This window comes from Symsagittifera roscoffensis, chromosome 7, assembly GCF_963678635.1.
Source record: "Symsagittifera roscoffensis chromosome 7, txSymRosc1.1, whole genome shotgun sequence".
Taxonomy (NCBI): Eukaryota; Metazoa; Xenacoelomorpha; order Acoela; family Convolutidae; genus Symsagittifera; species Symsagittifera roscoffensis.
Genome location: NC_087068.1, coordinates 45,882,085 through 45,908,473, shown reverse-complemented (window position 1 = coordinate 45,908,473; position 26,389 = coordinate 45,882,085). Strand labels below are relative to the sequence as shown.

Sequence of the window (26,389 nt, the reverse complement as noted above, 5' to 3'; positions counted from 1 at the left end):
TGCACTACCATAATAGATAGAACCGGTTAAGTTAAGTCCGAAGGTGGTTGGAACTTATTTTGAGGGGACAAAATTCCGAAAACTGAAATTTCGTGATTTTTGAGAAAACGGAACACTATAAATTTAGAAAATTTTTTGAAATTTTTGAGTTACGACAGTAAAATTAGTTGTTCGGACAACGTCCACTAGTGAATCTACGAGTTTTAAAACCCGCTACCCGAAAGCCTTCCGGGTTGCAGAGAAATCGGACATAACGTGTTTGATTTGGTGGATTCATCAATCCGGAGGGGTCCAGGTAGCATAGTTTTTCGCAAATTTTTTCTATAAAAGCGTTTTAGATCGGGTCTTTTGCATTGAACTAGAAGAGTATAGGCCTTCTGAGCTCGGATCAATAATTTTTATGTCAGAAGGACCAGAATTGCGGAAAAAGTTAGGTGGAACCTATAAGTGAGAAATTTTTTGAGTTTGCAAGAAAGACGTTTTTGCTAATAACTTTTCGACAACTGGACAAATCCGGTTAATCTTGGTACCATTAGATCAGAAATTAGCTGAACTTACTAGTAGGAAAGAGAATTACGCGAAAAAGCGAGCGAGAAAATTTTTGGAGATTGTTTTTAGCAAATTACACAAATCCGGAGGGGTACACCCTTCACGTTTTATAAATTTTTCTGAAAAACCCTTAGACCCCTACCAAAAAGTAATAGCGGTTGAATAAAGTAATTTTAGGCCATTCTAGACCAAAAGGGAGGGCTAAAGGCACAGCAAAAGCTTAATCGAGCCGAAGTTAGGCCAGCGATAAGACCCTTCACCGTTGGTGTGAATTGTCAAATAAGAAGCTTAACTTCAATCCGGAAGGGTCTAGGAAGGTAGCACATACCCTTCCCAGTTAATTGAAAGAGCATAATTGCATCGGAGAACGTATCAGGAGGGGTGTAGGTTGAAAAAAGGAAATCTCCGAAAAGCTACTTTTTACAAAACCGGAGGGCTCCCAATCCGGAGGGGTCAAACATTTTCAAGTTAGGAGGGGTCCGAATCCGGAGGGGTCCGAATCCGGAGGGGTCTTATAGTTGCTAATTCGGAGGGGTCCAAATCCGGAGGGGTCTTCTATTAACCAACTCAGAGGGGTCCAAATCCGGAGGGGTCTAGATTCTATCAATCCGGAAGGGTCCTATTTGTGCCAATCCGGAGGGGTATTATTTTATTAAGGACTTAGGTAGACGAAAGAAAGACTAAATAGTGAGAGGTATTAGGTTATTAGCACACAGGCTAAGTATCAGTGACTGCACTGGTAACTTGCCTTTCAATAAGAACCAGACTAATACAGAACAGGTCCGAACTCGGATATTCGCGACACTAAGTCTAAATTAAAAAGAGCGTGATTCATTGGTGTGGATTGAAACATAATACGTTTTTGGGGAAAGTGACTGCCCTGAGGATTTTAGTAGGTCTAGCTCGGGCAGTCCGAAGGCAGATAGGTAACACAGTACTCGGTGGGTGCAATAGACGCCCACTTGAGAAAATTACTGCTTCAAAGTTTTGTCTGTTTGGTGCGGCACCGAGCAGGGAAAGCTTTTTCTTTAAAAGACAGGTTCGACTATTGTACTGCGACCGACTAAGAGTACAAGACACATACGTTTTTTTTATATATACATTCATATTGTGTCAAAATAAATTATTTGTTTTTGATTTTAAATCAACGTAAACTGTGTTTGATTGGGTAGTGAGTACACTATCTTTTAAATTGACTGATAACATCATATTGTGCTAGTTTTCAAATCTTACCACCGATATTCGGTTAGTGTGAATAAATTTTATACAAACTGTACTCTGACAACATACAGGGATTCGTGGTCACTATTTAATAGAATCTGGTGAAATTTATTGTGTTGTGTCATTATTATTGTTAATAAAACTATAAGGCCTCTAGCAATTGAGTCAAGAGTAGGCATTGGAAAGTGACAAATAGAGAATGAGTCTAGACAAGTCAAGGATACCAAAACGAGGTAATAGCTCTAGGAAATTCATACCTGAAAAGCAAAGAAAAACGATGACCGATCCTTTTGTGGATTGGATCAAGCGATCCCGGTCTGACAAAAGGGGGACGGTTTCAGGCAGAATGGTTGAAACGAGAAGTCAGAAGACCTCAGAAGAGCAAAGAAAACTGTTAGAAGTGGAGGTCAATACGGACCAGACCGTGAATGATAACCAGGAAGTAAATGGACTGGAAGGAAGAGGCAGAAGGCTGGCGAGTGAATCTACCCCGGTAGAACAAGGCCATGATTTTGCCACTTCCACCGGGACATTGGATCGGGAGGAGATGTCGGAACTGTCCGACATCTCAGCTGAAGTAGCGGCAACGAGAAGATCGCCAACAGACAACACTATGATGGCAGGCGGAACTGGGAAACAAACAACGTCATCATCGTTCTCAGAAAGAATGAAGAGCACCTTCGGAAATATCTTTCCATTCACCATGGGAGGAGGCGCGGGGAACGAAGTTGAAACCCAGGAGGAAGAGGATGAAGAGGAGCAAGGGGACTTTGGATCTCAAGTCAGCCTCAATAGTTCGATCCAGGAGAGTGAGACACACGTCGGAAGAGAGACTGGAACCATGGACAAATTTGGTGTAGTGACAACGATAAGCAAAGAGGCAAACACATCGGGCCAGTCAAAGGACTTCGCGAATAGGACAAGTTCGGAGCCACAACATGGAGAGAGTAGAACCAGAGGGCTTGGCAACGCGCTGATGGATCCTGAAATGAATCATGAAAAGACGTTGAAGCAGAGAGTCAAGGCCCGGATCTCGACAAGCACGAAGTTACCTGGGACCGACAGGGTTACACCACCACTAGTGACGCCACTCATGGATAACGGGGCAGCACTAGAGGAAGCCTTAAACAACATAGTGGGCAGTTTAGGAGAACAAAATGAACAGATGTCGATAAGGATGAGTGAACTAGAAAGAGCAGTTCATATTGAAAGAGAAAGTCTGCGGGAAAAAATAAACCGCAACAGACAAGAAGTTGGCAGAAGCGAAAAACGCTTGAAAGAAAGAACGGACGAACATATGACGAGGAACTTGTCGCGAATGACAAGAGAGGCGGAACAGAGGGAATTACGCTTAAGAGCCGACATGGAGAAGTTAAGAATTCAGCAAGAGCAGTCTCTTGGGACTCTTGACACAAAGATAGACGCGATGATGGAGAGGCGAACTCAGGCTATCATGGATAGGTTGGACTGGGTACTAAGCAGCAAGAGTGGACCAAAGGAAGGAGAGCCGAACTCGGGAGGTCCCAGCAGGGAACCGAGGGTGAACTTCAATGAACATCAAAGGAGGAAGACGTATGGATCCACTAGAGGCAGGGGCAGTTCATCAGGCTATGCCACAAGGGGTAATACAGCATGGGGCCCGAACAGTAGAGCAAGTTCAACGGGGAACACACAAACCTCTAACGAACGACCAACGCAAAACACACATGCGACTGGGAGAAGTGATTCCGGCAACAGGGGGCATGCAAGCCCGAGGAGGAGTCATATGGGCCAAGCGGGAAACGCTCATGGTGATTCGGATTGCAGGGATGCACCGCACACAGAGCCTTCGACAAGGTGTGAGGACACTCAAGCGGGACACTCAAGGGATGCTACGGCAATGGCCACCGCATTTGAACCCCTGAACAGGTCTTTGGAGACATTCCTGACGAGGTTATCTAGAACCAATGAACGCAGTGAGAATTCCAGAAGAGTCTTTAAGAAGCCAAGATGCTACAAAGACGAATCTGATGGCTGTATTGATACCTGGATAGAGGTAATGAAGCTGCATTTCGAGGAAGAGGACTTGTCGGAGAGACAGGAATGCAGCGCGCTCACCAGCAACTTAGAAGGGACATCCCTGAACTGTGTCATGGCCAAGAAACAGTATCAACGTGACATTGCTGAGAAAATCTTCGAAATCTTGTTAAACCGTTTCGGATCAGGGGTGCAGGGGCACCAGGCGATGATGCGCTTCGAGAAACGGAGGCAACGAGAAGATGAAACAATAGACAAGTTTCTCGATGATTTGGAAATGCTGAGAAGACGCAGCCAACCGGATGAGTCAAACCGAAGGATGAACCTGGCCGTAGCCTCAAAATTCATCGATGGTGTGAAAAATGATGAACTTCGTACGATGCTAGCAACGCATTACACACCACTATCAACTAATGCGCCAACACCGGAGGAGTTGAGGCTCAAATCAAAAGAGTATCTTTTGTTGAAACCTCCTTCGAGATCTGGATATTACAAGAACAATTATGGAAATTTTAACAACGGACAAGCAAACCAAGGGAACAATTGGTACAAACCGAGGGATGATATGGACAAGAGACGTTCTTGTGCTAATTGCAGTTCAACAGACCATCATGTGTCAGCATGCCCAGCTTACAAACAAGGCATGAAAGCAATAGGCTTTAGCCTCGAGGACGAAGATGCGTCAGAGTTGGATCATGAGGATTTCATGAGAGGAGTAATAGCGAAATTCGGCCCGAGGTGTTTCTTTTGCAACTTGGAAGGTCATTTTAAATCAGATTGTCCGCAATTCTGGGATGCAGTGGCAGACATCAAGCATCCAAGAAATGAAGAAGCTTTGTCCAGGAGTGAAGGCCAGCAAGGCTCGACTTTTGAGTGAAGCGGAGGCACGCAGAAAGGATAAACCTCAAGAGCTGGTGGCAAAGAAGATGCAAGCGGTAATAGAGGAAGCACGTGAACCGGAACCAGCAACTGCGCCCGACGACTTCAAAATCGATTATAGGGCAGCTGCGAGGGATGCTATAAATAGAGTACAACAGGAACTAGTGACAAAAGAGATTGAACAAAAGGTGAAACTCGAGCTGGAGAATGAAAAATTACAGGAGCAACTGAACGCCTTCGAAGCAACGGAAGTTGAGGAGGCAAAAGCACCAAGCAGCTTGAGCATGAAACTTAACCTTATCTCTGGTCAGAGGTTCGGTATGGCACCGCAAGGAAGTAAAATACAGTCGATAATCTCGGTGGCAGGGCATCAGGTAATCAGAAATCTGAGTGAACCGTCTGAGTTCACTTTGATGCATTTGGACACATATGCAGACTATCTGAGGCAGATGGAGCCACGCACCGAGTCGAGGGCTGTGAGGGCACTACTAACGACGGGTGGCCCTCGCATGAAGAAACTTCATGGACGCTACCTAGAAGTCTATGGGCCGTATCAAGTGATGCTGAACGTGGATGGGATCAGTATCTACACCAGGACTATTGTAACAACAGATGATGACCAAATAGGGCAGATCTATTTGGGAGAAGAGGAACTCAAGGTCCGCAAGATAGGCCATGACGCCATGATGGAACAAGACGCAGTACACATTGGATATGAAGCAGATGTGACAGCACATCTGCTCGACACCAACGGAACAAAAATTGGAGTCACAGGGCTTCTGGACACAGGAGCGGTAGTGAGTGTGATGCCGATAAAAACTTGGAAAAGAATGGGCTTCACGCGGGGAGATCTAATTCCAACGAATCTCCGACTGGCCGCAGCCAATCGAGGGGCTATCTACGTAGCCGGAAGAACACCAATAACGGTCCTTCACATGGGAGGACGAGATCTTTGGATGAGCTTCCTGGTGGTAGAGAATCTGGACGAAGCCGACCAATTCATCTTGGGCAGAGACTTTGTCAGGAATTTTGACGTGATGATTGACTTGAACAACGGTCTAATACGGATTAGAAACCCGAACCGAAAGTATGTTAAGAGACCAATCAATAGGATAATAACAGACGAAAATAAGGTACCAGTTTTTTTGGATAGAAAAGTAAAATTACAACCAGGACAAGCTGTAGTAGCAATTTTTAGAATGAGAGATTTAAATTCGTTAAGTGATAGTAAACAGGTTTGCTTAGTACCGAATCCAAATAGTCAGAGTTCGGTGATTTTAGGCCGGAGCTTCTCGGTAACGCGAAACGGACTGTGTGTCAGTGTGTTGTTGAACACACTGGACACCACGGTTTCAATCCAGCGTGGAAAGAAGCTTGGCTACGCTTTGCTGATGAGGACCGACTATGAGGAGACACAAAACTTGAAGAAATATAGTGTGAAAGACTGTCCTTATCATGCAAATAAAGATAAAATTTTAAAGAGAATTAATGAATTAAAATCTATTCATAAATTGTTTTCAATGAAATCCGAAACGGACGACGGCTTATCAAGCTGCTCGAATTTTCCGGAACGCCCCTCGTCATATGAACTAGATTCTGACAAACCGGTTTTGCCAGAAATAGAACATTTAAAAGGGAAAACAGGTGAGGGAGATTTTGAAAAATTGCGGGACGTTTTATATCGGAACGCAGATGTATTTTCGAAACATAAAGCGGACATCGGTTGCTGTAACTTCGTAGAACACGAAATTGAGCTGGAAGTAGGTGCCGTTCCGCACAGAGAGGGCGCGAGACGAATGACGCCACACAAATCGGAAGCGTGCCGAGCGGAAATAGAAATGTTGCTTGAATACGACATGATAGAACCCTCGAAATCGCTATGGGCTTGCGGGGTAGTAATGGCGAAAAAGAAAGGGGGGCAGCTTAGATTTTGTTGCGACTTTCGTTACTTGAACGCGGTAACAATAAAAGATGCGTACCCGATACCGCGAATAGACGAGAGCCTATCTAAACTTTGTGATGCCAAGTTCTTCACCACATTGGACTTAGGTTCTGCCTTCTGGCAGGTCCCTCTGCGAAAGAAGGACAGAAAGAAAACCGGATTCGCGTGCGAATTGGGGTTGTACCAGTGGAAGAGGATGCCCTTCGGCTTGTGCAATGCAACAGCAACTTTTCAAAGGCTGATGGCTCAGGCTTTGACAGGAGTGACCAAAAAGTACGGGAATCTCTTGATGTGCTACGTGGATGACGTAGTCATAGCGACACCGACCCTGGAGGATCACATTGATCGGCTCGATGAGGTCTTTGGATGCATGAAAAGAGCAGGATTAAAGTGCAAACCATCGAAATGTGAAATCCTTAGGGATTCGATAAAGTACCTAGGGAGGATGGTAGACAGGCATGGTGTGAGGCCAGATCCGGAAGCAGTAGAGGCTGTGCTGACATGGAAGGCTCCGAGGACGGACACACAGCTAATGAGCTTCCTGGGGTTTGCCAATTATTACCGTGAATTCATTAAAGGATATGCGGATAAGGTGTACCCGATGCAGAAGCTGATGCGCAACAAAGGGAAAAAGTTCGAATGGAACGATGAGGCACAGGTTGCTTTCGAGAACATAAAGCGGGAACTGTGCGAAGCGCCAGTGCTGGGCATGTCTACAGAAAAGGGCATGTATGTTCTCGACACAGACGCATCGGTGGTGGCCATCTCAGGAACCTTGCATCAAGAGCAAGAATGGAACGGAAGAACGGTTCTCCGTCCCATTGCATACGGCAGCAAGGTCTTGAGTGACACAGAGATGAAATATGGCGCACCGAAAGCAGAAATGTTTGCAGTAGTCACCTTCGTGGAAAAGTACCGTGCATACTTGGGGAGCGCTCCATTCAAGTTACGCGTGGACAACAGAGCGTTATCCTGGTTGAAGACCTACTCGATGGATCAGAGTTATATTGGTAGATGGATAGTAAGATTGGATGGCTACCATATGATAATCGAACATAGGATGCGTGATAAACACCAGAATGCTGACAGCCTCAGCAAGAAAACTGAGTTCTATGAGCAGGCCAATCAGGCGGAAATAAAGGAGGGATTCTCGTTTCTGGACAAAGAAACTTATGAAGCGCTTCCCTTGACGAGATGGTTGGATAAGTCTGGACATCCAATTCCAGGGCACCCTGAGCTACCTGTAGAGAAAGCAGCCGAGATAAAGATCCTGTCCAAGGAGGACCCGGTCCCCTTGGATTTGTTGCTGCGTTCGAACCTGGTCCAGCAAGAACTCTCTCGCATGAATATAAACAGCCTCTCATTATTGGATAAAACGGTGCACGTCACACCACAAGTGATGCGGATGCTGGGTGGATTGTTAGAAAGAGAAGTGACCAGAGATGACCCCGAGTGGACAGCAGCAGTGGCATCGCTAACAGTCAGTGAGAAGGTGAAGATCGTGCCGTCCAGACGACAGCACGAAGAGAACGAAAGGGATTGTAGGACAATAGTTCAGCAACTAGTATCCTCAATACCCCAAGAGATTTTAACAAGTACTTCTTACGGACAGAAAGAACAGGGGAGCAGCAAGCGAAAGAAAACCGTCACCTTTGTAGACCGGGATAAAGAGGGTGAAGAGGCAGAACACAATCTGCTGCAAGACTATTTGTCCGGGGAGAAGGATGATGAGAAGAACCAGCGATCACAAGATCAACACCCGGGACAAGGAAATTTGTCCGGGGAGTCTGAGATAAACGAGGAAATTCCTGATGAGAAACAGGACCTAGAGAACAAGGTTTTGTCCGGGGAGTTCAGATGGATGCGAAGAAAGCACAGACATGATCTGGAGGAGAGCGCAGTCTCCAGCACAACCTCTTCGACGGATGATGATTCCCGGAACTCAGGAAGGAACACCTATTCAGACAGGAATTCGACCTCGGGATCAGAACTGTCAGAGCTGGCGATACACACGCTACTAGTGGAAACTCGGGCGAGAGACCTGGACAGAGAGGTGTACCAGGATCCTGACAGTGATCGCTACCTAATACCAAGCGAAAGAGTCTTTGACAACGCAGCGGATGACTTAGAAACGATAGCGGTATCGAAACGTTCGATAAGCCTGTTGCCGCAGAAAGAAGTGGTCAGGACTGATCTTCAACCGTTTCAGCAAGAAACACAACCGTTGGCGAAGATTTGGTGCGTTAAGATGGAAGAAGACACACATCAGCCCAACGAGCTGAATAGTCAGATGAGGGTCATGAAGACGTACTTGAAGGCGAGATACAGACTCTCGGACCTTCTAAGGGCGCAGAGAAATGATCGCATGACAAGCAACCTAAAAAGGTGGATAGAAAACGGTGCACCAGACAAAGATGACCTGGAAGAAGACAGCTATAGGATCCTGAGACAATACTTCATGCAGAAGGAGGGGAGATTATATCTGAACAAGGACGGGATCGTGGCTTGCAGGAAAAGAGAAGAAGACAAGGTCTTATACAAATATAACGCGATAGTGTTGCCACAACTCTATCAGACAGAACTATTATTCAGGTCGCATGATCAGATGGGCCATCAAGGGATCGACAAAGTGTATCAGAGGATCCTGAAGCGCTTTGAGTGGCCTGGAATGAAAAAGGCATGTGAGAAATGGGTAACAGCGTGCCTGTCATGCCAACAGGTCAAGGATCCAAGGAAATTACGATTTCCTTTACAATCGATTGAGTCGTCTGAATTCAACGAGGTGGTGCAGATAGATCACCAGAAGATATGCATGACAGACAGCGGTTATAACCACGTCTTGGTCATGATAGATCACTTCACGAAGTATGCAGAGGCCGTGCCCTGCATAACTGCCTCGGCGGAAGAGACATGCGACCACCTGATCAATACGTGGATAGCAAGACATGGTTGTCCGATGACGTTTCAATCGGATAATGGAACAGCTTTCGTAGGAGAGCTTACGAAAGAGCTTATGAGACGCTCACAGGTCGCTCAGGCTCACTCCACGACATACCACCCTCAAACGAATGGCCTAGTGGAAAGACAGAATAGGACGTTAGTGTCGATGCTGAGGGTATATTGTTCCAGGTACATGACCGATTGGGACAGATACCTTCCACAGGTGATGGGAGCTTATAATAGCACGCAACACTCCACCACTGGAGTCAGTCCACACATGATGCTGACGGGACACGAGAAGTCTTTACCCTTGACATTCTTCTACCCAGAGTATGAGGGAAAGAAAACATCTCCACAGGTTTACGTAAGGGATGTGATCAGACGTCAACAGGAGTTGAACGATCTGTGCAGACGAAATACTCAGCAAGCACAGGCAAGGCAAAGGAAAAGATTCGACAAGAAAGCAGCTGGCGCAAAAGCTTACTCGGTGGGAGACTACGTATGGGTATTTCAGAACGTTATACCACCGAAAGGGACAAAGAAACTTCTAAAAAAATGGAGGGGACCCTTCATGATTACGGAGGTGCACCAGGAGGGACGCTTTTATAGACTGAGTACTGGCCGAGCCGCCCACTACGAGAACATCAAGCCACACAATCCATCGACAGAAGACTGGTGTATACCTGCAGACATGGAAGAAGGGGATTATCTAATGATGGATCCTGCTTGTGAGGTCAATGAAAAAGGCACCAGGGAGAAGAACGATGGAAACGAAGTCGTAGAGGAAGGCACGGATACACCATTGGACCTGGATCCAAACGAACGGATCGAAGCGGACGATGAAACCTTACCCTAGCAGAGGAAGATTGGCAGGATTCCGAACAGACAGAGGTTCCCAAGAACATGGAACCAGATCTTCCGTTCACGATGCAGACTCGTCAGAAGGACGGGACGAGACCAAGAAAGAAATACAATCCTTACGGTGACGACTTTGTAGTGGATAGGATAGATCTAAAGAAAATAGTGGAAGAAGTAGTGGGTTTAGAGGAAATAACTGTGTCACAAGACATTGACATAGTCGATGATCACAACGATGAGTGGGTTGACGACTGGTCGAAACCCGAGGTAGAATTCGACGATGAGCAACAGCAGTCAAATGAACAAGACCTGACGAACCTGCGTGTCTTAGAGTGGCTGAACGAAATGACATCAGACCCTAAAGAGACCAGCGTTACGATTCGAGACGTAGATCGCGAAAGCGCGAAATACATTAAGACCGAACGAGATGATCCTTCCTGGGCTGCCCAGGAAGGACAACTTCTCATTCCAGCTTCTAACCTTGACTTGATATCCGGTATGCGATCGACGGGGACGCCGATGGATGTTTTTGTCCGGGGAGTGGGGGTAGGACTTACCCACACTGAAAACCTGATAATAAAAAAATTGAGAATAGCAAGAGAAACAGGAGAGTTAGAAGCAGAAACAGGCGAAGAACCTAAGAAACCTGACATAGGCAGGGTGGTTGAGTCATATTTTAACTTACCAAATGAATATTCAAGTAACATAATACTAACAGACAGTGATTTCATACTCACAAACAGAACATGTGCGATAGCAATCACCGCAGACATGAGTTTTAGGACAGCGTTAGTGGCAGATTTTAAGAGAGAATACAAAAACGTGGAATTCCTTTGGAAGCAAAGACCAGGGATAGGGGGCGTAGCAGCCTTACCTCGGGCGGTGTCGCAGATACCGGGAAAGTACTTATGCTTCTTGGTAACGAGGGCGACGGAGAAGCAGCACGTGGACCCAGAAAACCTAGTCTTGTCTTTGACGAGGCTGAGGGACTTCCTTGTAGAAATGGACGTGAAGGAGCTCTCGCTTCCAGTGTACGATCCAAACAGAGGAAGACTGCATCCTCGGGAATTGTACGCGCTTGTACACGTGATATTCTCTGATACGAACATACAAGTATATCTACACAAGAAATATTACTTAAGTATAGGCTGAGTGATGTGCGAAAGAGTGTTAGGTCAAAGACTAAGTTGCATGTGATATGTGTGTTATGTTATGTTATGTGTTGGGTTATTAAGATCATGGGTAAGTAGGGGTTAGTGACCATGAACAACTAAATGACGATCTTGGAAATAGATCCAAGGTTTGGACTGTCCAATCTTAGGTCGAATTCCAAAATTTTAGAAACCAATTGGTTTTAATAAATTTAAGGATAAATATCTTTTTATCTGAACTGTTTTAAGCAAATTTTAACGATATATGTTAAGGTGAAACTGACAAGTGTGATATTCGTGATTTCTTTTCTAGATCCTGATTGATCATTTAAATTACTCACTTGAGTCAAAGAATCGAATCAAATCAAACTTGAAAAGAATAGAATGGACAACTTCAACCTGGATGAATTGATGGACCTGGCAGAGGCATATGTAGGACCGATGGTAGATGCGATCTATCGTCGGCTGATCGAACGAGACTTCGCTCTGGAGGACCCAGAGGTGGTCATGTTGCTGACCGCCCTGATCAACATCTTGGGGCACGACAACCGTGGGGACCGCCCCACGGAAGTCCTGTTGATGGCAGCATATGGAGAAAGAGGAGTACTAGACCGCCCGAACATGAGAGTGATGAGGTGGAGAAACGGGGCTCTCTCAGGGAGTGACTTGGCGAATGAGCCTGGATTGGGAAGTTCTAGGACTTACCAACCAGGTGAGATGCCAATGCCCTCTAAGCCTAAACCTGGGTTGACGAGAATGCATCAGGAGATGAACAGCGAGGCGACCTCGTCTGGTTCACCACTGAGAGCAGCTGTGCCACCAAAAAGGGCGAAAGTAACACAGAAGGTTCGGACGAACCAAACCATACAAGATCTGGACGAGATTAACGATCAGCTGAGAAGTACGAAGAAGGAGCTGGACGAGATGACCAGAAGCATGCTCCAGATGGAGGAAGATCGGGACATGTGGAGAAAGTTGTTTGAAGACTGCAACAAAAAGCAGGGTCAAGAGATCGAACGCTTAAGGCAGGAATACAAAGAGCGATCGGAGCAGGTGGCGTTGACAACGGCCGTGGAGAAAGTGATACCTGCAAGGGATATTCCTCGTGGGCAGTCCCCGATGGAGCTCTTGACGCCTCGAGAATTGAGTCAAACAACGGAGACACGACCTCCAGTAGAGACAAATCGAGTAACGATCCCGGATCCTAGTGACACCTTGGGTGACCCCGTCGTGGAACAGACAGTGAGGAAACTGATCGAGACAGCTGGACGACTGGTCGCTAACAAGAATGCGCCAGGTTCCGGGGTGACTGCGCCCTATGGAACGATTGACGATACGGGCAGAGTACAACTCTCCCAGACCGTGATCAGACAAGGGATAAGTAATGTGACACCACTCATGGGGAGCTCGAGAATCCCAGAGAGGAAAGTACGAAAGATGCCAGCGAAGAAAGTGTCTCGTGTAATAGACGTGCAGAAGAACAATCAATTGAAGTATAATTTCACGGGAGTTCCGGAGACATATCCGAGGGCCTGCTTCAATCGAGCTACCTGGAGCCCGGCTGTGAAACTGCAGCAACCACCACTCGGGACATCTCACCTGATATTGGGAGACAGTTTAGTCAGAGTGCTGTCGAATTTGAGGACCTCGTGGGTCACCACGGTGATGGCCTTTGGAGGTGCGACGATAGCCCAATTATATCAGATGGTGGAACTGATGAATCCAGAGAAGATTCCCAATGTGATGATCTTAGTTGGGACGAATGACATCTCCAGAGGATCAGACGAGCAGGAAGCACTGTGGGAGTCAATGATGGTGTGTTTGTTCACTACCCTCTGGCAGAAGTTCAGTTGCGCGGTACTGACCGTTTGCACTGTGCCAATGAATACGAAAAGCCTGACAGCATCAGGAAGGAGGCACAACGAGGGAGTCATGAGATGGAACAACATCTTGAGGAACCTAGCAAATCGAAATACCGGAAGGATGATCCTCATGGACATTGAACATGAGTTGAGAGCCATGGATCAGGCCACACTGACCACGGATGGCATCCACTTCGACAGTATCGAAGGGCAAGCTTGGTTGAATCGAGTCTTCCAAGAACGGTTGGAGGAGCTGGAAGCAGAACTTTTTGACACAGGAGTGCTGAAGGAAAAGGGAACGGTGAGTGATGCGGTAATTACCACCTTTGTGCCTCCTAACCTGGAAACACGCCTGGGTACGGTCCCAGCCGTCACGAATTACCGGTAACAAAGCTCCAGCGAACCAGGTCGAAGAACAGACGTGCAGGATCGGCTGGGAGAAGCACCGATGAGGAGAACAATTCATCCTAGGAGAAGGATAGGACCTGTCAACCAACCAATCGAAGAAGTAGCAGGCGCATCTAGATCGGACACTAGATCGGAGACGACGAGTACCAGTCGAGAGGAAAGACCGAGCAGAGGCTCATTGTTGTGGTCGAGGTCCATACCGTCTCCTTGGCATATATACAAGGACGAACTAATGAAGCTGGATCTCCAGAGAGTAAGCTTCATCGAAGATGCGAGGAGGATGTTGAATGGAGCGACGCTATCCGTCAGCAGATTGTACTCGATAACCGGCGTAGACTGGGTGATAGCCGCTAGCAAAAATTTCAGCTCCACGACGGCCTTGAGATTTGCTGATTTGGAGGGACTGCCCTCTAACAACACGATAGGATCAGTGAATGCGAGACGGTTGCAAGATGTGAGATTGAACCATGATGAGGGGAATCGTGAAGAGAGACCAGGAAGATTCCTGACGGCGAGAGCGCCGATTGGACAACACGTGAAGGTATTTAGGCAGCTGACGACACCACCTGGTCATGTGAAGGAGAGAGTGTACCCAAAACTAGTGAACCAAGATGGTGATGCCCAGAGATATGGCGGATTGACAGCGATAAAGAAAGATGAGACCATCTTCGCCGCCTATGACAAAGCAGAGATGAGGAAGGCCAAAATCATGGTAGTAGCGAATTCAGAGTTCGTGTACACCTCCAAGTCTTTGTTTTGGCCGGACGTCATAATGTTGGCCGCGGTTGACCTAGACCTATTGCAATCAGTGTCTTTGGCTATAGGGGTACAAAGGCAGACAGAAATGAACCCAATTACGATTGTGTTTGCTGGCATCAATGACCATCTACACAATCTACACAGTAGAGGTTTTCTGAGCAGGCTCAGAGATCCTGCAACAGCAGAAAACGCAGTATGGCCAGCAATAAAAGACATCCTGGAGTCGATGGGTGAAGTGGTGGATGCGACGAAGGAGGGGTCATTCAATAAAGTGGCGTTGAGTGTAGTATTCGCGTTGTCTCCGGGATATGCACATCTCCCGGATGGACTGAAGTTTGTGTACGCAATGGTAGCCTTACTTTCGGAAGGAAAATATGATGTGATCATATCGGCCCCGAATCGCATGATAGAATTGGAGAACCTGAGGCCACTTAAGGCTGAACTGCCTGCAGTATGGTCAGATATCTCAAACGCGATGAGAGGATTCAAGGACCACGCGCTACACATGTTAGTGTTGGACGAAGTGCTGGGGTTGGAACTGTCCAACTTCAGTCGGCAACTCAAACTGAAACCGGGAATAGACGACGACCATCGAGTGATCACGGCAATGTCCAACGACTTATGGTTCCGAGCAATGGAAGTGGCGAGTGAAGAAACGAGAGAGAAAAAACAACAACATTAGTTGCGCTGACGATAACAACGATAATCGTGATTGAAAAACAGCAGCAGATTGCAGGAATAGCAGAGAACGTTCCGAGTTGCAACTATTGTGCTGCTACAATAGTTGCCAGGCCGTTGCGAACAACGGTGAAGGGTAAGAGACAGCCTTCCGGATTAGGAGGAAATCAAGATTAACGAGCTTGATTCAGTGGATTCGTCAATCCGGAGGGGTAAAGGAACTGAAACTTTTATCCTGTTACATAAACTTTTAGCTTCCTGTCATGTCCTGACTTGAATTTAATTGATATCTAGATTCATTTTGATAAGGATGAGAAGCTAGGAGTTGGGGGAAAGGGTTGGTCCATCTTCGATGGAGATGATGATTTTTATCTACTGAACAAAAACAATAGTAATATAATAAGTAGTAGCCCTGTTTTTAGGAGTGACCTCGTGGTCTGGGGATACTGAGACCCAGCCATGAGCTCACTATTTGCATGTAATTAAGTTAATTTGAGTGTTTTGACCGAAGCCGAAGGCAGTAACGTTTTTGTCGACCCGATGTTAGAAAAGACCACCGAAAAGTACTGGCTTGGTAGAGACGGTGAAAAGCATGCAAAGCTCTGTTTAGACGCTAGCCAGTCGTCTTAAGACTTAGTTTTGTTTTCCGTCGATATGTATCTTCCGGGCGAATGTTACATACTTTTCGAGATTTGACGTTTTCGAGATGAGGGAAGAATGAATTTAAAAAATTTATCAAATATGAAATTACCAACCAGTTTGGTGTGCAGTCAGAGTACACTAAAAGCCTACAGATCTGGTTTCCAATATATGGAGTTTTCATGTTGTCAAAAATTCGAAGCGTCGAAGGTGCGATACACGCTAGTTTAAATTAATTCTGTCTGTCAGTACTTTTTGCAACTCTCTATACAATAACTACTATTTCTTAAGATATATTACAATGCTAAACTTCTTGATGTGAAAATAATTATGAAATACCTTGGCTCTCTTGAATTTTTTTCAAAATGTTCACAAATCTATAATTGTGTTTTTAAGGTACAATGGACGCATTATATGGCTATGCGCTTGAGTTATATGAGTTCTACAATTATCACCATGCTAGAGGAGGTAAATTGGCTTTGCTTTTGTTTAACAAAGACTTTAAAATCAAATTACCCAATTAAATGAGCCCGGTGGATTCATTGATAATGATTCGCTTTTTTAGATCCTAGGTCGAAAGATTGGCCTCTTGTGGAAAACTACGCTCCAACTTTCGTGATGACTGTATTATATCTTTCTGCCGTTAAATTTTTACCGATCTACATGCGAAACCGAAAACCATTGAAATTGAACCGGCTGATGGTGGTTTACAACTTGGCTTTAGTAGCACTGAACTTCCACATTTTCAAAGAGGTTTGTTTTCAAATCAAAAACTGGCTGTCGCATTCTGCTATTTTTTGATTTACTTAAATTGAGCTTTTTTTAGCTTATGGTCTGCTCCTGGAGTCTCGGTTACAGTTACACTTGCCAGCCAATAAATTACTCTTTTGATCCTCACGAACTTCGTGTAAGTCTAAGAGCTGATAAAGCCTGATTCTTAGTCGTTGCATTTATGAAATGTGTGAATTATAATGTGCATTTAGATATCGAAGGCTATCTGGTGGTATTACATTTCAAAGGGGATTGAGTACATGGACACGATCATCTTCATTCTGCGGAAGAAGAATGACCAGGTGTCATTCCTTCATGTCTACCATCACGCCACAATGTTCTCGCTCTGGTGGATTGGTGTTAAGTGGGTGGCTGGAGGACAAGGTAATAACCAACACTCTGACTTCCTGTGGTCTTTGCAAATTTCCTTTCCTCATTTGATGAAAAACTTCAATTCAAATCGGTTGCATTGCTGCATTTACTTGATAAAAGGGCAAAATAATTTTTTAGTAAGAGTTTTTATGATGCTAAAAAGTGATGAGTTAGAATCAAAAAAATTCAGCGAGGAAGAGGAATGACTGTTTCAGCTTTCTTTGGCTCGATGATCAATTCATGGATACACGTTTTGATGTATCTGTACTACGGGTTATCAGCCATTGGACCGCACATGCAGAAGTACCTGAAATGGAAGAAGTATCTTACACAGTTACAACTGGTATGTGTTGCTTCATTTCATCCTCTCATAAGTTCATTTTCTTCAAAAGTTGAGTTTTTTTTTCTCGTTCTAGACACAATTTTGCCTTGGGATTGGGAACGCAGCTGCAGGGATTTACGTCAACTGCGATTTCCCACAGTGGATGGGATATGCTCTGGTATTTTACGCGTCCAGCATAATGGCACTGTTTATCAACTTCTACATCCAGGCGTACATTGCTGGAAAGCGACCCGGAGGCGAAGTGAAGTCCAAAAAGAAGGAAGAGAAAGCAGAATAATATTCGAAAAAGCCAGGGTTCAATGGGTCTTCATTCCTCGTAAAAATGTACAAAAATACAGTAAATCTGACCTCATGATAGATGCATTAACTAAGTTTCTGGCTAGATTATCATTTTACTTTTGAGCTCATACTTTCTTGCGTCATAGTGCCATAATGTGTCAATTGATACCTATTGATTTTGATCTCTTATCTATCCCTTAACTCGCTTTGTTTACAGTCGTGTTTCTTCCAAAAAGTCTTCGTGTTCGTCCTTCAAGAATTCAACTTTCTGGAAACTCGATTGTCTGGCATGAATAGATTGATACATCGGAAAACAGTTTCTTGCAATACTTTTAAAACTTATTTTTTCAAGTAAAAACCTGAAATGAGACGTGAAATCTATAAGCAGACAATCGGGTCCTTTGTAAATTTAATTTGCAATTTGTAAATTTCTATAAAAGCTCTGATTAAAATTTATTTCAACATGTCGCTACAATATTTAGTTACTGTAGCGTAATGATCTTGCTTTTCAGACTGATTTCGTTTTGCTCAATGTCATGAATGCGCACCATTTGATTTTCTTTTGAAGTTGATTGAGCTGTGTAATTGAAACCGGGACATCATTCATCAGTTTGCAGTAATTTCGCTAATAAACTTTGCATTTTCTCATTGCTAGTCCTCCTTTTGAAGCAACCACGATAGATGTTTACCCCCGACAAAGTCAAATTACTTACCAATATACAATAAATTCTATCAATTATTGTTTTCTCATTGTTAGAAAATCGATCTGCACTAGTTAGTGTACTAAACATTGTGAACACTTTTTGTGAAAATTTCAGATTCTTTTGAATTGTTTTGGGGTGTAGACGGTTAGAGTCCACCTTTCGTGTAAAGTGTGAAAACAGCGGCAAAAATGTCGGAAATCGTTTTTGGGAAGAACCAATTTGGTAAAGCGCCGTTAACTGTTCACTGTTGGAACGGTGACAAATCCATGCTTGCCGTCTCGACCGAACTGGGAAAGACCAACATTTACAAAGTGAGTGGAAGTCAGATGACCCTGGCACATACGCTAGGGGAACATACAGGAAGAGTTACTGGCATCGATTGGTGTGCTGAAACAAACCAAATTGCGACCTGCAGTGCAGACCGAAATGCCTTTGTGTGGATCTTTCAAGATGGCGAATGGCGGCCCACTTTGGTGTTGTTGCGGGTAAATCGAGCTTGTACTTGCATTCACTGGTCCCCGAAAGGCAACAAATTCGCGGTCGGTTCCGGATCACGAGTCATTGCGGTGTGTTATTTCGACGTGGCCAACAATTTCTGGGTTGCAAAGCACGTTAAAAAACCAATCCGATCCACGATAACCTGCCTGGATTGGCACCCGAACAACATGATGGTAGTAGCAGGAGGAACCGACTTCAAAGTCCGAGTGTTTTCGGTTTTCATCAGCGAGTTGGACACAAAACCGACTGAGGAAACGAACTGGGGAGCTATGAAGCCGTTCGGAAATATGCTTGCCGAGTTTGAAACTGAAGGATGGGTCCATGCAGTGGCGTTCAACAAAGAGGGATCTCGAGCCGTTGCTGTTAGTCATGGAAGTACTATTACTGTCTGCTCGATTGGAACAGGTGCGGTCGTGACTCCGTGTCAGAAGCTTCCTTTCAAATCTGTCTTGTGGCTGTCGGATTCGAGGCTTGTATGTGGTGGATATGACTTTGTACCGGAGGTTTTCAATGTGGCAGATAATGGGTCCGCTATCTATGCTGGTGAATATGTTTTACTTATATTTCGACTCCAGAATTGAAACGTCCGAGATTAAGATAACACCCGGATTGCAGTGTAATAATTTGTTGAGTTAAAGTTGAGCTTATCCCTTCAAAAGCATAATTAGATAAGTTTGAAAATACATGCATTTATTATATATTTAAATGCGGGCTTCACTATCTCGCTATGTTTAAGCTTTTTCAACGTATTATTTTTGTATGTTTAAGCTATATCGTATATTGCAATGGTTAAGATTTTTTTTCGATTTTCCAATTTGATTTTAGTAGTTATTTTACCGAGTTTAAATTCAGCAGCCCAATATCGAATGAGGGGTTGCGAATTTGGCCTCCGTTTTTGAATGCCCGAATCATTTTAGCTAATTTTAGACGATTTTTGAGATTTTTTCAAAAAAATTTTCAGAAATTTCAAATAACAATAATTTATAAAACTTGAAGTTCCCAACCCTGTAGTTTGGTGCTGTCAGAGTACTCTAAGGAGTTACAAATGTTTCCCCCAAATATGACTGCTCAATTCTTTGTAGTTTTCGAGATAAGACGTTTTTTGTGATTTTTTCAAAAATTTTCAGAAAACTTAAGTTATTATTATTTTATAAAAATCTGAAATTCCCAACCCTGTAGTTGGGTACTGTCAGAGTACTATAAAGAATCGCGAATCTTGCCTCCAAATATGACTGCTCAATTCTTTGTAGTTTTCGAGATATGACGTTTTTTGTGATTTTTTCAAAAATTTTCAGAAAACTTAAGTTATTATGATTTTATAAAAATCTGAAATTCCCAACCCCATAGTTGGGTACTGTCAGAGTACTATAAAGAATCGCGAATCTTGCCTCCAAATATGACTGCTCAAATCCTTGTAGTTTTCGAGATATGATAATTTTTGTGATTTTTCAAAAATTTTAAGAAAATTTAAATTAATTTTTTCTCAAAATTTGAAAATCCCAACCTTGTAGTTGGGTGCTGTCAGAGTACTCTAAGGAGTTACAAATCTTGCCTCCAAATATGACTGTTCAGTTCCTTGCAGTTTTCGAGATATGACGTTTTTTGTGATTTTTTTCAAAAAAATTTCAGAAAACTTATATTAATTTTTTTCGCAAAATCTGAAATTCCCAACCCTGTAGTTGGGTCCTGTCAGAGTAATCTCAAAGATTGCGAATCTTGCCTCCAAGTATGACTGCTCAATTTTTTGTAGTCTTCGAGATGTGACGTTTTTTGTGATTTTTTCAATTTTTTCAGAAAGTTTAAATTAATTATTTTTCAAAATTTGAAATTCCCAACGCTTTAGTTCGGTGTTGTCAGGGTACTCGAAATAGTTGCAAATCTTGCCACATGCGACTGCTAAACGCGACTGCTCAAATGCTTTTAGTTTCCGAGATGTGACGTTTTTCGTTTTTTTTTTAAATTTCTCAAAGAACTTATCTACAAAGAAATTTTAAAAATTTGGAACTACTAACTTGATGAAGATACAACCGTATTGTCAACGTATAACCAGTCGTCTCAAATCTTGCCTCCTAATATGAATGCTCAAATCCTTTTAGTTTCCGAGATAAGACGTTTTTTCAATTTTTTTTCCGGAAACTTAGGTTTAAAAAAATCACAAAATTTTGGATTCCTAACCATATAGTAGGGTGCTCTCAGGGACTCTCAGTGGTTGCAAATTGGGCCTCCAAATTTCTCCAAAGGCCCATTAAGTTTTCGAGATGACGCTTTTAAAAAGTGAATTAAAAAAATTTTAAAAAATCTAAATTACCAAACCTGTAATTGGGTGCAGTCAGAGTACACTAAAAGTTTGCAAATGTTGTTTCCAATATATGCGGTTTTTCATGAGTTCCGATACCATGCCAACTCTATTTATCACGTGGAAAAGAAACTCTTTTTTTTCGAAGACCAAAACTTAGTACTGAAAAAGCGCGAAATGAATTGTATTCTGAAAGGTTAGACGTGAGTCGGCTAGTTTCATTTAAAATTTAATTTGTAGGTTGTCTGGATAAAATGACAGCTGAGGTGAAAACTGGAAACGTGAAGGCGCGTGACATCTTCCAGCAGCGTGACTGGCGTGGCTCTTCGGGTGCTGGAGGCGACAACGGGGACTCAGCAGACGCTGCTCTGAAGTCGGTACACAAAAACACCATAACTCACATGCTCCCTTATGGCGGCCAGCCTAAAGCAGGTGTGAATAAACTGTCGACTTGTGGTTTGGACGGAATGATTGTCGTGTGGGATGTCCAATCCTTGTCTGCTTCATTGGCGCAGCTCAAATTATAGAGCACTAGAAAGGCAGCAAAATCAACGTTGTACCGAACAGCTATCAATTACAGTTAACCTCCACGATTAGTTGGTTAAACTTGACACGTTGCTGAATAAAACTTGATTTATACCAGAAAAAATTTTTGGTAGCTCAAATATTGTAATATTGCAAATTATTTACACAATATAAGTATTCTAGAAGTGATTTTAACAGATATTTTAAATGAATTGAAAGTCATACGTCGTTAGCATTTTCTCTTTTTCATATATATAGAAAAATGTTGATTGTTTTGGTGCAGCTACCTCCTATTTTAGGTAATTAAAAGAAAACTGTTCAATCAAGAGATATGTTTTCGTCAACGTCTTTTGCTAATAGCTCAGATGAAACATCACGTGAGCAGTCTGGTTCAAATGAGGCCTCCCAAACTAGCCAGAGTGCAAAGTTCTTCCACAAACAAATTTTGGACGAGACTCAAAAAATGTCTCAATGGAAAATGAGAGCTGAGATGGAAATGAAAAACAAATCTTCAAAAATCGAAGAATTGATGAATCAAAACGATCGTTTGGAACGTGAATTAAACGAAGAAAGACAATCAATTGATGGTCTAAAAACTCAAAACCGATGTCTTGAAAAAGACATAGATTTGATCAAAAATGAAGTAAGGCGGGCTCAAAAAGCAGTAGCAATGATGAAATCTTTCGGCAAAACTGTAAAGACTTCTCTTGAAAAAGGCGAAGCGGCTATTAAGAGAGTTGTTGATGAAGATAATTTGAACAATGAAGACCTAAAAGAGCTAACCACTGAAACAAATAAGCTCAAAGCCTTGCATAAAGAGCTGAAGTTCTCCTACGAGAAAATGTGTAATGAGGTCAAAAGTTTGAGCCTTGAATGCGAAGAGCAAAAGCGTGATTTTGAAAAAGCCAGAAAAGAATTGAAACAGGAGAATTCCGAGTTGGTCAAAGGTATTTCAACTGCGCGTGGGCGTTGCGAGAAGCTTGAATCGGTTATCGCGAAAAATAAAAGCGAGGTTAAAAGATTGCGTGTTTCCTTGAGTGAAACAGCAAAAGAATCAGAGAAACGACTGAAACGAGCTGCAGCTCTTTTCGAAGAAAACGAGCGGTGTCAATCGAAAGAAGAGATGTTAGTTGCCGAAGTGCGCAAGCTGGTCGAAGAAAGTAAAAACGGACAGTGGATATTGAAAGAAGGCTTGGATCTTTCGAAATTAGAAAATGAGTACCGAGTTAGAGTTTTTTCAACTATGAAAGAGGCGATAGAGACTTCTGTTGAACAATTGGAATCCAATGTTGCCTCTTATGATGCTATTAACAGGTTTCTGCAAAACCTGGAAGTCGTACTTCGCAAGAATTTCAACCATTATCAAAAAGAGTCTACCGGTTTGAAGGAATTGATGGCCGATTTACTCGAAAAAAACTCAACCGAAGCTATTGAATTCAATGAAATTCAAAATCAATTGCTGAAACTTTGCAAAGAGCTTGAAAGCTCGAGATTTGGGTTAGCTGAAGAAAATTTGGTCTTGAAAAAAGAGAATCAGCAGCTGGAAGAGGAACTGAAAAGCGTAAAAAGTGAGTTTGAGGGAGCGATTGAACAATTCAATGTCGCCAAAGTTCAAATGGATCTCATGTATGACCAGGCCATTAACGACCAAAAACGGAGCATAGCTGAATTAATTGGGGCTAAAGAGAAAATTACTGATGTCGAGCAAGAACTTGTGAACGTTAAAGCGCTAAATGATTCTCTGACATTGAAAAATCAAAGTCTGACTGATGAAAATTTTGAGCTGCAAAATTTAACAACTGAAACAGAGCAGAACTTGCTGCAAAGATTTGAAAATATGAAAGTCGAAAACAGGGAACAAGTTGAAAAACTCCAAGAAGAAATTGCGGTTCACGGAGATGAGATTAAACGTAAAGCTGACTTGTTAAATGACCGCGAAAACGAAGTCGGTCAAATAAGAGTTAAATGTGAGGAGCTTCAGGACACTGTGAAGAAATTAGTTGACGATAATGAAACCATCAAATTTGTATACGAGGAAAGTTTTGCCGAAAAATCAATTCTAGAATCAGAAAAGGAGAAATTGCTGAGCCATAAAGAAGAATTACAAGCTAAACTGTCGGCATTTGAATCCAGTTTCCAAGAATTTCAAGTGCAGAGTCGCTCGTTGGAAGTTGAGAACGTAAAGTTAGTCTCAGAAAAAGCTGCGGTCGAAATCGAACTGTCAAAAGTGAATCAAAGTAAAGCAGATATGGAGAACAAGTTATCTGAACTTGTTTCGATCAATTCAAATATGGAAACATATCAAGTTAACCTTGAGGCTGAAAAACTGAACTTGTCACAGGAAAAAGCGAGTCTTGAGGAAAAAGTGGCAAATTTGGAGGCAATTGAAAGTGTGCGAGAGCACGCCCGCAACACGTTGGAGGCAGAAAAGTTGGAGCTTCAAAAAAAATTTGACAAAATTTGCGTCGACAAACAAAAAATGGAAAATGAACATCAATCTTTGCTGGCTAAATGCGACCAGTTGAATATCATTTGGGAACAAAGAAATACTGAATACGAAGAGTTACATCTCAAAAACGATTCGTTGAGATCAGAATTGGATGAACTAAGAATGAAATTTGCAGTAAGTGAGGGCGACGTGCTTGGCGCGCAGAGGATTGCAGATGAAATGCAAACTAAGTTTTTGGGTGAAATTGATAGTTTGAAAAAGAAAATAGAAGAAAAAGACAGCCTTATGGAAATTCAAAAACAAGAGGCGGATGATAGTCTTGAACAACTTCGATCAACTGGTCAGAAAAGAATCGAACAGCTCAATGCCGAAGTTAGAGAAGCGCGTAATTTTCTGGAACTAGAAAAGAAGAAGCTTGAAGAAAAGTCAGTTGCGAGTGAACAGAATCTGAACAAATTTGAGGCTGAAAGAATTGAAATAGAAAATAGCTTCAAATTGAAATTCAGTGAAATGTCCGAAATAATCAAGAAGCTGAAGCTGGAAAATGAGGAAATCGCCGCTGAGGTGGAAAAATTGAGAATGCAGGAATGTCCAATTTTCACCATGAAAAGCTTTATTTATTGTTCTTATTAACTAAGCACGAAATCCATTCTTGTAACATAGAATAATCGGCTGAACTAAAAAAAAGGCTTTGGTGGTAAAAATTGTGATTTGAAGCAAACGAACAAAAATGTGGAACAAGCATGTCTGACTGCGGTTGAAAGTCATCAAGAAATTGTAGCTAAAATAATAGAAATAGAAAAACCCGTAGGCGAAAGTAATTTTATGGAAGTAGACCATTTTCAAGATGGCCATCAAGATCAAGCTGCTGGTTCCAATGACATTGCTTCAGATCATAAAAAAGAGGGCAGTGTTATGAGCGAAGCTTCAGGCGAAGAAAATAAGAAGCCAGATTCTAGGCTAAATGAAAATAGTTCTGATGATCATCAAGACAGTGAAGATGAAGAATCGGTAGACCAGTCGAGCGACGAGTCGATGACAGTCGATAATGTTGCAGATCCTTTCGGTTTGTTTTTGCTTGGTTGCCACTATGATCTTAGGAACGTTGTATTGGAATCCGATGGTAACCTGATTTAATAGAACAACTTTCAATAGAGATAGCAGTAATTAGGATCCATAATTATTTTCTTGAGGGGAAAAAGTTGAATACTTACGCTTGCGATTCGCAAGCGTTAGTAAATCGGTTTATAGATGTTTCTAATACAATCATTGAATTTCTTCTATCACTATTTTAACCAGCTGTAACTGGACTCATGAATATACGGTTAAACTAGAGTATAGTATGCGCTTTTAATTTTTGATGGCATTATGCTCGAAATGACATAAAGATTTTTTCCGGCTTTTTGAGTTAGTTCCACAATGGTTGCTTATTCGAAACTTTTTACTTATTATTTGAGAGACTGGTTATTTTTCGACCATATGAAGAATGTAGAGGAACTGTATTTGTATGTGTTTCAGTTTTTTCGTTTTTTTGTTTTCCGCGCAAAATCAGGTACCGCAAATAATCATCGGAATGGGTCGGTTGATATATCATATTTGACCCCTTTCAGTCGTGATTGGAACATATAAAAATTCTGAACAAAGTTTCTCAATGTCGAGTAAAACCAGTTTGAAATTTTTTTGATTGTTGGTTTAATTTCAATCTAATAAAGGGAGGCTCAGCAGGCTTAGAAAAGCTTACTACCCTTGCGATAAGCAAGGCTATTGCAATCGGGTACAAGTTTTTCTCCCCGTAAATAACTTTGGGAACAATGGTCAAATGTGTAGGAATGGTAAACTTCAGAACTGCTCAATTTCAGACAAGCTCAATTTCTTGAAAATTTAAATGAAGCTACCTTTATTGAGGTAGTTAATATGTTTATTCCATTTCGGTATTAAGTTGTGTTCAAATAATTTTCTTGAAAAATGTTGATTTTTTCAGATTCGTGGTTTTCGGCCTAGTTTCCGTCGGTTTATTTCCCGTTTTTTTTTGGATGAAATCTGTTTGATTTGGTATTGATTTTTTCTGCTTCTTTGTAAAGCATGGATTTTATGTTGGTTTTGTTTTTTAACTCTGAAAAATTGTAACTTGTCATTTTACCAAGTCTGAATTTCAATAATTTTATTTTTACAACAAAAGTTTCTCTTCAAAAGAAGTAAATATTAGTATTGAATATGCAATTGAAAAAAATATTTCGGTAAAAATTGACC

General features: G+C 42.6%; 3 protein-coding genes across 3 annotated transcripts in view; all 3 read left to right on the top strand.

The window, feature by feature from the left end:
• Positions 1–18,406, top strand: part of LOC134851727 (very long chain fatty acid elongase 4-like) — a 413,303-nt gene extending 394,897 nt beyond the window's left edge. Inside the window, exons 2-7 of the mRNA XM_063867946.1 lie at positions 16,297–16,370; positions 16,468–16,655; positions 16,729–16,809; positions 16,886–17,057; positions 17,261–17,388; positions 17,462–18,406. Of these exons, the coding sequence (XP_063724016.1) occupies positions 16,304–16,370; positions 16,468–16,655; positions 16,729–16,809; positions 16,886–17,057; positions 17,261–17,388; positions 17,462–17,665 (840 nt within the window). The 5' untranslated portion in view covers positions 16,297–16,303 and the 3' untranslated portion in view covers positions 17,666–18,406. The remainder of the gene's footprint in view (positions 1–16,296; positions 16,371–16,467; positions 16,656–16,728; positions 16,810–16,885; positions 17,058–17,260; positions 17,389–17,461) is intronic.
• A 30-nt stretch (positions 18,407–18,436) lies between these two features.
• LOC134851726 (actin-related protein 2/3 complex subunit 1A-like) lies at positions 18,437–21,922 on the top strand. The gene is made up of 2 exons (XM_063867945.1): positions 18,437–19,412; positions 21,406–21,922. Exons 1-2 carry the CDS (start codon positions 18,560–18,562, stop codon positions 21,690–21,692), a joined length of 1,140 nt encoding a protein of 379 aa, XP_063724015.1. The 5' UTR covers positions 18,437–18,559; the 3' UTR covers positions 21,693–21,922.
• A 99-nt stretch (positions 21,923–22,021) lies between these two features.
• On the top strand, positions 22,022–24,772 carry LOC134852047 (girdin-like). Its single transcript, XM_063868326.1, has one exon. It carries the CDS (start codon positions 22,022–22,024, stop codon positions 24,770–24,772), a length of 2,751 nt encoding a protein of 916 aa, XP_063724396.1.
• The last annotated feature ends 1,617 nt before the right edge of the window (positions 24,773–26,389 follow it).